Source organism: Stegostoma tigrinum, chromosome 9 (assembly GCF_030684315.1).
Source record: "Stegostoma tigrinum isolate sSteTig4 chromosome 9, sSteTig4.hap1, whole genome shotgun sequence".
Lineage (NCBI taxonomy): Eukaryota > Metazoa > Chordata > Chondrichthyes > Orectolobiformes > Stegostomatidae > Stegostoma > Stegostoma tigrinum.
In genome coordinates this window covers 22,551,429-22,563,916 of record NC_081362.1, presented here as the reverse complement: position 1 = coordinate 22,563,916, position 12,488 = coordinate 22,551,429, and the positions used below count along the sequence as shown (strand labels likewise).

Below are 12,488 nucleotides of genomic sequence, written 5' to 3'. Positions count from 1 at the left end.
GTGCCACCCAAGCAACATATGGACCCAACACCCTTGACTTCAAACTGATGCAGAGTAAAGATGGAATCTGTTTGAGAGGCAGAGAAAACATCAGCCTTCAACAAAAAGAACACTTCAAAGAATGCATTGTGATTGAGGCAATCAAAGGAGAGTACCTGCTGAGGAAAGGTAGGCGCGGTACCCATCGCTGTGCTGAAACAATTATAGCATTTAACAGACATCTGGATGGGTATATGAATTGGAAGGATTTAGAGGGCATGGGTCAAATGCTGGCAAATGGGGCTAGATTTATGTAGGATATCTGGTCAGAATGGATAAGTTGGACTGAAGGGTCTGTTTCCTCCTGTATATCTCTATGACTCGCAGATTTGCAGAGATTCAACATCATGTTCATTGATGTCATCCTCAGAGGAGAGGTTTGGCTTCTGACCAAATCGTGGAACAACGGACATGATCCTCACTGCTTAGCAACTCCAAGACAAATGTCAGGAACAACACCAACTACTCTATATGACCTTCATCAATCTAAGGCTTTTGATTCTGTTTCTTGACTAAATCAAGAAATTCTGTGGAAGGCAGTGTCAAAGGTCAGTTGTCCAGTGAAACTCATCAACATTCTCCATCTCCTCCATAATGAAATGTCAGCAACAATAATCCTATGAGGTGAAACAGGATGCGTCATTGCCCCATCCTTTTCTCTATTTACATATACCAACATTCTTCATCTTGTCAAGAACAAGCTTTCCAGATGTGTCAAACATTGTGTTTAGGATGGACAGAAAATGCTTCAACCTTAACTGGTTGAAAACCAAGAAGGAAACAATCTGACCTCACATGTAGAACTTCAGAATATGGATGACAATGTCATTTCTGCTCTCACTGAAGAGAATCTTCATGGCTCATTTAAAGATGTCATGGTAGAAACCGAAGAATTGGTCTCAATCTCAAATTTAAGACTCAAATCCTTTACCAATCTGTCCCAGGTGATTCCACCACTAAGATCAAAGAGAAATCCTCCCAAATGCAAAATACTTCTCTTACCTGAAAAGCAAACCTCTCTTCTGAGGCTGAAAATAAACATGATGTTGAATCTCTACAAATCTGCAAGTCATGGAGATGTACAGCAGGAACAGACCATTCAGTCCAACTCGTCCATTCTAACCAGATATCCTACATAAATCAAGTCCCATTTGCCAGAATTTGGCCCATATCCCTCTAAATCCTTCCTAAGCATGTACCCATCCAGATGTCTGTTAAATGCTGTAATTGTTTCAGCCTCCACCACTACCTGTAGCAGCTCGTTCCATACATGCACTGCCCTCTGCATGGAAAAGTTTGCCCCTTGGGTCTCTTTTCAATCTTCCACTTTCACCTTAAACCTATGTCCTCTAGTTTTGGACTCCTCCTTGTGAGGACAGCGCTGAGTGGCTGAATAATAACAAGTCTACGCAGGTAATCAAGAGTGTCAACAGATTAATGCAAGCATAGTGAGTAAAGTGTCAACAGCTGAATAACAAGTAAAGGGATGATCTATGAACTGTTTAATTACAACAGAGAGATAAATAGAAATAATCAAAAATAACACCATGAAGTGACAAACCAATTGGCTGGAACAACATGAGTAGGTGAATGTGAAACTGTGAGGGTGGAATTTCAGTTAAGATCCGTGTAGAGTAAAATAAAATGGAAGACAATTGCTGAAGAAGGCAATGTGGTTTTGAAAGTGAGTTATGGTAGCATTTTAGTACTCAATTTGATTTAGTGGTTTCTATGATTGTAGTTTGTTACACTGTACATCCACTTAATTTCTCTACGTAAAGGTAATACTCTTGGGTATCCTATGCGTCCTAATTAGAATGCTACCAAATGGTCCATAAACAGAATTCTTAAATGTTGTGATCAGAGATAATGGGAACTGCGGACGCTGGAGAATCCAAGATAACAAAAAGTGTGAAGCTGAATGAACACAGCAGGCCAAGCAGCATCTCAGGAGCACAAAAGCTGACATTTCGGGCCTAGACCCTTCATCAGAGACTCTGTCAGAGACTCAGAGTCTCTGATGAAGGGTGTAGGCCCGAAACGTCAGCTTTTGGGCTCCCAAGATGCTGCTTGGCCTGCTGTGTTCATCCAGCTTCACACTTTGTTTTCTTCAATGTTGTACTATCAAATCCCAAACAAAATTAGCCTCAAATACAAGCATTCACTTTAAGTTAACTCAAGAGTTTACAACTGCAGGTGATTGATTGCTGTAGCATTGCAGTTTCCTTGGGAATTTGTCACCATTATGGCATAATCCAGTCTGTAAAAAAAAATGGATTCCTTACCTAATTTAGCAACAGTTCCTTCTTTTTCTAGTTCTTTAGCCTCCATATCTTTCTCCACAATAAAAGCTGACAAAATATTCATTTAATATCTCCCTGATATTTTGAGGTTCAACACAAAGACAACCTCATTGATCTTATGGGGCCCTACCGTCTCTCTAGTTGCTCTTAATGTACTTTTAGAATCTCTTCAGATTATCCTTAACCTTATCTGCCAAGGCTATCTCATATCCTCTGTGCCTTCCTGGTTTCCCTCTTATGAATGTGCCTACACTTTTTATAGCTTCAAGAGATTCATTTGATCCTAGCTGTCTTTTTTAGTCTTGAAAAGCTTAGGAATTCCAGGCATGAATAGCAACATGGGAATATGGAGATGTAGCTTAAAACAAAGCAGGAATGGGCACTAAATATTCAGGGTGAAGTGATGTTTAGAAAAAAAACTAGGAAAGAGTCGCATTGATTAAGGAGTATGTAATAGTGCTGGACAATGACAATTTCTAGCAGGGCAACAAGGGCAGAATCTATTTTGTTCAAGAAGCTATATTCAAATGTAGTATATAGTGGGAAAGATACGACGTCTTTCATGGAAGGGCATCTGCCATCCACACCTGATCTGTCTGTGACTTCAGACTCTCCGCAATGTGTTTGATTTTCAACTGCCCTCAGAAATGACCCAGCAAACCACCCAGTTGAATCAATTGCTATAAAGTCTTAAAAAAGACTCCAGACCCCATGAAGTCTCATGGCTTCAGGTTAAACATGGGAATGGAAATCTGCTGCTGATGACCATGCACTGACCACCTGGATTGATAGATCAGTCCTCTCCATTTGAGCACTTGGAGGAAGCAATGAGGGTGGCAAGGGAGCAAAATGTACTCTGGATCAGGGATTTCAATGTCCAGCATTAAAAGTGGCTCGAAGCAACATTATTGACCGAGCTGATTGGGTGCAAAAGGGCAGAGCTGCTCGACTGGGTCTGCAACAGGTGGTGGAGGAACCAATGAAGGAAAAACATACTTGACCTCATCATTACCAATCTACTGGCTGCAGATGCATCTGTCCATGACTATACCAGTGACAGTGACAAACACACAGTCCTTGTGGAGATGAAGTCTCACATTGAGAATACCCTCCATCATTTCATATGGCACAATCACTGTGCCAACTGGAACAGACTTTGAACAGATCTATCAGTCCAACATGTGGCAACCATGAGGTGTTGTGCAGGCCATCAACAGCAGCAGAATTGTACACCAGCCTAACCTGCAACTTCACAGCCCAGCATATCCTCTACTCAAACATTACCATCAAGCCAAGGGATCAACAATGGTTCAATGAAGAATGCAGTAGGGCATGCCAGGAGCAGCAGCATGCATACATGAGGTTCGACCTGACGAAGCTACAGCACAGACATACTTGCATGCCAAATAGCATAAACTTTAAGTGACAGGCAGAACTAATCCTTCAACCAACAGATCGGGTCTAAGCTACACAGTCCTGCCACATCCAGTCGTGAATGGAAGTGGACAGTTAAAACAACTCACTGGAGGTGACAGCTCCACAACCGTCCCCATCCTCAATGATGAAAGAGCTCGGCATATCAGTGCAAAAGAGAAAGCTGAAGCATTAGCAACAACAATCAGCCAGAAGAACTGCTTCCTTCAGTGGTCTCCAACTGTACACATACCAGCTTTCAGCCAATTCATTTCACTCCACATGATATCAAGAAACAATCAGAGGCCTGGATGCTTCAAAAGCTATAAGCCCTGACAAATCCCCAACACCTGAGGTCTTGTGCTCCAGAACTTGCTGCTCCTCTAGCAAGGCTATTACAATACAATTACAACACTGGCATCTACTCGACAATGTGGAAATTTGCTCAGGCGTATCCTGCAAACAAAAAGCAGGACCAATTCAACCCAATCCTGCCAATTACTGTTCCATCAGTCTACTCTCAATCATCTGTAAAATAATGGGAAAGTCATCAACAGTGCTATAAAGCAGCACCTGTTCAACAACAGCCTGCTCAGTACACTCAGCTCCTGACCTCATTACAGCTTTGGTTCGAACATGGACAAAAGAGCTGAATTCGAGATGTGAGATGAGAGTGACAGCCCTTGACATCAGGACTGCAGTCAACGGAGTGTGGCAATAAGAAGCCTAGCAAAACTGGAATCAATGGGTAGCAGTGTGCAAACCCTCGGCTGACTGGAGTCATACCTGGCACAGAGGAAGATAGTTGTGGTTGGTGAAGATCAGCAACAGGACATCAATGCAGGAGTTCCTCAGTGTGGTATCCTAGGCCCACCCACCTTCTCCTGCTTCATCAATAACCTACCCTCAATCATAACATCAAAAGTGAGTATGTCCACCAATGACTGCACAGTGCTCAGCACCATTTGCAATTCCTCCGATACTGAATCAGGCCAAGTTCAAATGCAACAAGATCTGGACAACATTCAGGCTTGGGCGGACAAGTGGTAAGTAATATCTGCATCATAAAAATGCCAGGCAATGACCATCTTCAATAAGAGATCTTCTAATCACTACCCCTTGATATTCAATATTGTTACAATCATTGAATCCCACAGTACCTCATCCTTGGGGTTACCAGTGAACAGAAACTCACTGGACTAATCACAAGCTCAGTGGCCATAACAGGAAGCAGAGGTTCAGAATACTGTGGCATGTAATTTGCCTCCTGACTTCTCAAAGCCTATCCACCATCTACAAAGTACAAGTCAGGAATGTGAAAGAATACTCCCCACTTGCCATGATGGGGTCAGTTTCAAAAACAATCAAAGCTTGACACCATCCAGAACAAATCAGCCCGCTTCATGGCTTGTGGATGAAGTGCCATCCACTCTCCCCACCACTGACGCTCAATAGCAGCGGTGTGTATTATCTACAAGATGCACTGTTGAAATTCACCAAAGGTCCTTAGACAGCACCTTCCAAACCTATGACAACTTCCATCTAGATGGGCAAGGGCGTGAGAAATGTGAGAACACCATCTGCAAGCCACTCACCAGCCTAACTTGGAAGTACATTGCTGTTCCTTTACTGTCACTGGGTCAAAATCTCAAGAATTCTCTCCCTGACAGCATGTGGACTGCAGTGGTTCAAGAAAATGCTGGCCAGCCAGTGATGTTCACATCCCATAAGTGAATAACAAAAAAAAGCCAAGATGGATATGTGCTTGGGTCACAATTCACAACTGGGCTCAGGGACAGAGGAAGGCCACAAAAAGTGTGAGACAGACAAGAGGGCTGCAAAGGTTGGGTGGGGGAGTGAAGAGAGACACAGTGCAAGACAGAGACAGCATGAGACAGAAAGACAAAGTGGAAATAGGGTGAGAGAGAGCGAGCGAGAGAGTAAAGAGAACTGTTTCAAAGATGTCAACAAATGAACAATCACCTGACTACAGTCTAGGAAATCTTAATCACTGAGATAATGAATTACTTGCAAATGTACTGGTAATCTCTTGCGGATGCTATTGTAATAAACACTGTATCCATTATTGTTAAATATAAATCTGAGATGCAATACAGAGAATAGTATCTAAAACCCTATTTAAAATTTTCCAACTTTGTGAACATGATGGGAATGCATTATCTGTGAATTTACCAGTCTCCAGATGGCATATCTAGAGCAATAGCGTTTTGAGAGTGAATGATAAGGGGTCACCAGTTAGGGTAGAGAATGAGGAGGAATTTCTCAGAGGGTAACAATTTGGTAGATTTCATTACCATAGGGAGCTGAGGAGGCAGTGACATTAAGTACAAATTTAATACTCTAAGAGATAGATTCTTAAGACCATAAGACATAGGAGTGGAAGTAAGGCTATTCGGCCCATCAAGTCCACTCTGCCATTTAATCATAGCTGATGGGCATTCTTGATCACTAGGGGATCAAGGATTTAAAGGGAAAGGGTAGAAATGCAGACATGAGAAAGGTCGGATCAGCCACGATCCTACTGAATGGCTTACTCCTGTTTCTGTTTCTTACGGTCTTACGATCAAATCCGAGGTAGCCAAATCTTTAATCAGCAAGTGAATTACAGGGTTGCAGGTAAAAAAAAGTGGGAAGTGGAGTTGAAGATTATCAGATTAGCCAAGTTCTGACCTAAAGCTGCGCAGACTCGATGGGTTGAAATGTTGTACTTCAGTTCCTACACCTTACAGTCTTAAGGATATATCTACAAGTTATTTTGAAATAACTTTTTATTAACTTATGCCTGTTTTATGGCAATTTAGTTCCTGTGGGGTTATAGGAAATTAATCCTTTCTACATGATTTAAGTTTAATGGGGTTTGATAATTATACAGCATATTGAAAAATTCTTCTAATTCTGTGTCAAGCAAAGTCCAAATACACCAAACAAATATATAAAGTAACGTTACTACAAGACTGCATCACCTAACAAATGAACTGGTGAGAATGAAAAAGTATTGTTTGAAATTCAAAAAGTGGCCCTGAAGTGGAACTCTAAAAAAAATTATCCTCTGTCAAATGATTAAAGAATTGCAACATTACATTATTTTGCAAAAGAGCGTATAAAAATAGAGCCAGCAACTGCACAGAGATAATAGGAACTGCCGATGCTGGAGAATCTGAGGTAACACGGTGTGAAGCTGGATGAATACAGGGGGCCAAGTAGCATCAGAGGAGCAGGAAAGCTTGGCGTTTCGGGCCTGGACCCTTCTCTATCCCAGCAACTGCACAGCTGTCAGTTTAATCTTATTGGCAGGAAAGCTTTTGGAAACCATAATCCAGTAAAAAAATAAGTCAATTGGACAAATGTAGATAAAGTAAGGACAGCCATCAAGAATTCGTTACAGGAAACAATTAGGTAAACTAAGTTGTCTTTGAAGAGGTAGTAGAAAGTCATGAGAGTAATTGTTTGAAAGGACGTGCACGAGACTTCAAAATACATTTAGTGAAAGTGCCACACAAAGAGCTTGTTAAAGTCAATAAGGAATTACAAGAATGATGGCAACATTTACGCAACATTCGCTAGTGACAACAAACAGAACGCTGCTATAGATATTTTCAAACAACCTGTTCAGGGATGTATTTTTTAAAGAGTCGAACAATGTATCTAATCGGGTTCCCCAGGGGTTAGATATTAGGACTACCGTTTGTTTATATATTTTAATGACGATGACTTGGGGGTATGGAGCACGGTTTCAAAATTTTCAGATTTGCTCAAGGTGAGCTCTCTAGAGAGAAAAATATATTGTACTCTGGCTAGGAACCAAGGGAACATCAACTTAAGGGGGCTGGTAAGAGAACCAAAGGCAACCTTAGGGGTCTTGTAGAGGTCGATCAAATCGCGGCTTTCAAAAGAGAATTTGAATGATAATTTGAAGGAAAAGAAAAGGGACGGGGAAATATAACTAGATAAACTGTTTACAGGTTTGATAACTATAGTACAAAGCGGTGCTCACGTGTATGCCTATAGTTATTTGTGGTATGCAAACTTACACGCGGTGCTGGCAGTTGCCGCAGTCCAGGCCCGATGGCGGCCGGAGACCGCCGAGAGAACGCAAGGCCGCACGTGCCAGTCACCCCCACCCCCACAGACCACCCCAACCACGCCGTCACGTGCTCCAACGGTCGCCTCAGGAGCCGGTGGGGGGGGTTCGGCTCGAAACGCCGCTGGAAAAGAAGCGCCCTACCCACACAAGGCCCGCATCCTGAAGTGGGTAGCGATATACATGGCTGGGTTCAAGTTTCAAACGCCAGTCCGAGGCTGCACCTGGCCTCGAACTTCTCGGGTAATGTTAGCGGCTCGAACGCAAATTGAAATACCCACCTCCCTGTCCTGATGCTGCTTAAGATGGACCCCGGCCACCGTACCCACTGTCAATACCACGGAAGCACCGAAAACCACCTTAGACGCTGTCGACATCCTGCGGCCTGGAAATCCCGGCCCGTCACCATAGAGACCGAGCCCCCACCAGCCGAATGCCGAGGACAAGATTCTAGGCATGAACGACCGAGCGAAGAAAGAGTGATGGGGCAGAGGGGAAGTCTGAAACCGAAAGGAAACATCATCACTCTAGACAGCCTGTTGCGCGCCAAGATTTAGATCTTAAATGAGATCAACCACGGCTGAAACTTCCTTTGATTCTGCTGTTGTAATCCTGAGGGAAAAGTCTAGTGTTATGTCATTTGACATAATATTCGGACGAGAGGCCGATGCTATTTTTTCGAAACTCAGGTTATACAGATGTCCATTGTCCTGAAGATGGGTAATACTCGAAATGACGACCTCTCTTCCAGATGCTGCGTGGCTTGCTGTATTTTTCCAGCCTTTTGTTCGTCTACCATGGATTCCAGTATCTGCGGGTTTTTTTTGGTCTCTATACAGATTTAGTGACAAGGAGCTTGGAAAATTACCACTTTATTCGACAAACTCATCAAGGCTTTATGAAAGGGAAAATATATTTGACAAATTTAAAACATTTTTGAAGGTGTAACTGGTTCTGCAGGTTTTTAAATAAATTACGGAATATTTGCATCTTCAGAAGGTATTCAAAAAACATTGATATCGCAGAAAATAGTTACACAAGATAGCATCATGAAATTGAGGGTTCGTTCAGAGACAGTATACAGGGAAGGGGATACCAGGTTACAAAATAAGAACTTTAAAGGCTCCAAAGACACACAAACCAAAGCAAAAAACTCTAGGCCAGTTAGCCTTATCTCAGTCATTGGTAAGATTTTCAAGTTCATTATCTGAAATTGCAGACTAGAACATAGAACAGTACAGGCCTTCAGCCCATGATGTTGTGCTGACCTTGGAAGTACGCGGAAGTGTATGGTAAAATAGGGCTGAGTCAGCACTGCCTGACAAATCTGTTCTTTGAGGTAATGAGCTGACTGGAGAGCCAATAGTTGTAATCAATTTGGATTTCCAGAACGCCTTTTGATAAGATGCTGAAGAGGAAGCTACTAAATAAAATAAGAGCCCTTGGTAATGAACAAAAACAAATTGCTGCAAAAGCTCAGCTGGTCTGCCAGCATTTGCGGAGAGAAATTAAAGTGAACTGTTCTCTCTCTTTGTGTTCTGTCCCCCTCCTATCATTTACTCCCTACCCCCTGCCCCACCCTATATTCCGCATATAAACTGGCATTTTCCTAGCCACCATCAGCTCTAAGGAAGAGTTACTTAAGCCAAAACGTTAACTCTGATTTCTATCCACAGATGCTGCCAGACCTGCTGAGCTTTGCCGGCAATTTCTGTTTTTGTTTTGCATCTGACTTACAGCATCTGTGGTTCTTTCGCTTTTTAAAAGCCCGTGGTGTTATAGGTAGCAATTGACATGCATTGGCTGACTGGCAGAAAGCAGAAATTGAGGACAAAGGGGGTCTATTTTTGACAGCAGCCAGTGACCAGTGGAGCTGTGCAGAGGCCCATGTTGGAACCACAACTATTCATGCTATGCATTAAGGATCTGGTCAAAGAAACTGGGAGCATTGTAGCTTAAGTTTGCAGATGACACAAAGATAGATGGAGGAGCAGGTAGTGTTGAGGAAACAGGGGGACTGCAGAAGGACATGGACAGTCTAGGAGACTGGGCAAAGAAGTGGCAGATGGAATACATTATGGGAAAGTGAGAGGTTATGCATTTTGGCAGGAAAAGTGTGAGTTGTAGACTTTTTTTAAATTGCAAAAAGGCTTCGGTGATCTGAAGCAAAAGGGACTTGGGAGTCCTAGCTCAGGACTCTTTTAAGGTTAACATGCAGGTTCAGTTGGCAATTAGGAAGACAAATCGACGTAGTATTCATTTCAAGAGGGCTAGTACATAAGTGCGGAAATGCATTGCTGGGACTGTATATGGCTCTGGTCAGACCACATTTGGGATATTGCGGGCCCCATATCGAAGGATGTGCTGATGTTAAAGGAGGTCCAGGGGAGGTTTTCCAGAATCATCCCAGGGGTGAAGGGCTTGTCATATGAGGAGTGATTAAGGACTCCGGGTCTGTACTTGATGGAGTTTGGAAGGAAGATTGAAACTTACAGACTGTTGAGAGGCCTGGATGGAGTAGACATAGAGATAATGTTTCCACTAGCAGGAGAGTAGGACTCAAGGAAACAGCCTCAGAGTGAAGGAATGACCCTTTAGAACTGAGATGAGGAGCAATCTTCAGCCAGAGGGTGGTTAATCTGGAATTGCAGAGGGCTGTGGAGGCCAAGTCATTTATTGTATTTAAGACAGAAGTTGATAGGCTCTTAAGGTAAAGGGATCAAGAGTTTTGAGGAGAAGGCAGGAAAATGGGGTTGTGGAACAGATCAGCTATGGTTGAATGGAGCAGTCTTGATGGGCCGAATGGCCTAATTCTGCTCCTATGTCCAATAGGCCATAACCTTTGCAGTGTCCTGTGCATTCAGCCATTTCTTTATCATGAGAAATGAATCAAATTTGGCTCAAGACTAGTCTCTGCAAATGGGAGCATAGGAGGAGGCCAAGATGGATCATCTACGGGCTGACAATTGCTGCGAATGCATCAACCATACCTTTTGCTCTGATGCGTCGGGCTTCTCCATCATTGAGGGTGGGGATATTTGCAGAGCCTTCTCCTCCAGTGAGTTGTTCAATTGTTCACCATTCAAAACTGGATGTGGAAGGACTGTGCAGCTTAGATCTAATCTGTTGGCTATGGGGTCACTTAACTCTGTCTTTCACTTGTTGCTTATGCTGCTTGGCGTGTTGTAGCTTCACCAAGTTGACATTTCATTTTTTAGGTCTTTGTGCTGCTCTTGGCATTTCTTCCCGCACTGTCCTTTGAACTAGGGTTGATCCCTTAGCTTGATGGTAATGGCCGAGTTATGCCAGGCTTTGGTGAGAATCTGTCTGATATCCTTTCTCAGACCTGTACTAAGCTTAAACAAGTGTATGATTGTTTGCCAAATTGATTCCTGAGGTGGAATCGCACTCCTGTGAGGAAAGATTGATTAGATTGGTCCTAATTTCTCTGAAGTATAGTCAAATGAGAGATGATTGCATTGAAATATTTGCATTTCTCATTGGTACTGAGGAGCTGCATCCCCTTGTTGGAGAATATTGAACTGGAAGTCATAGTCTCAAGGAGTTGGCGACTTTGGACTGAGATAAGGAAAAATTTCTCCAATCAGATGATTGTGAATCTGAGGCTTATGAATGCTGAAATGTTGTGAGTTAAGGACTGTGATTAATGAACGGCTACAAAAATAGGGTGGGAAAGTAGAAGTTTGCCATGATCTTATTGAATGATGGTCAGGCTTGAAGTGCTACTTGTCTCCTATTTCTTGCACCTCTTATTTCTTATATTGTTATGCTATTGTGATCTCAAATACACTGCCTGAATGTATGTTGCAAGTATTTGTTAGCATGCAATAGTGGCCATACCCCAGCAAATCACTTCAATGTGCGAGCTAAATTGGTTGATGGCAGTCATTGAGCTTCCTACCCTTAATGACCGCATTATTTGTGACCCTGTCATTAATTCTGTCAGGCTACTTAAATTAGACTAATCTAAGTTCTAACTGTTTAAAAGGCGAGACAACATCTTGATCAATGAACCCAGATCAGTCTCCAGCTGTCCAGACTTACTTTGCCACTGAATCAAGGTAAATGAGGATGTGAGTGTGAGGCTGATGTTATCCGATTCTCCTCCAATCTAATCCATTTCATACACAAGTCGTGATAAATTTTCTATCTACCATCTGTCATCCATCATCTGTTTGTCTCAAGTCTGATAATGATTGATAAGAAATGTACTTAGTGCGAGTTATAATCGTGAACCTGCGTTCAAGCGGCTTTAAGGCCTTAAGATCTTTTTACCAGAACGAAGCAGAAGTGGAACTTGTTAGTGCTTTGAGTATGTGTGCATCCCTCTCAGGACCATACTGCCCAGATCCCTAGTATGAGGAAGTAGCTGAAACCACCCTAAATATTATCTGCTTCATTTCCCCAGCCAGTGGGCCGTGGCTATCAAAGGTCCCAAAAATGCAATTGTAAATAAATCTCAAAAAAATGAGGATAACACTAATTACCATTAGTGCATAGAACATTTCATGGTAAATGTTACCGGACCTGAGAGAGGTACTTCTCGTTGGTAGAGTGCTGGCAAGGAAAATTATCCAGATCACTATCCTTCTCATATCAGGAGTAGGGTT

General features: G+C 42.6%; 1 protein-coding gene across 2 annotated transcripts in view; it reads right to left on the bottom strand.

Moving 5' to 3' along the window:
• LOC125454934 (protein PET117 homolog, mitochondrial) overlaps nt 1-12,488 on the bottom strand; it is a 42,382-nt gene that overhangs the window by 5,119 nt on the left and 24,775 nt on the right. For both annotated transcript variants that reach the window (XM_048536285.2, XM_048536286.2), the window contains one exon: nt 8,139-8,357. In XM_048536285.2, coding sequence (XP_048392242.1) covers nt 8,139-8,315 — 177 coding nt within the window. In that variant the 5' untranslated portion in view covers nt 8,316-8,357. The remainder of the gene's footprint in view (nt 1-8,138; nt 8,358-12,488) is intronic.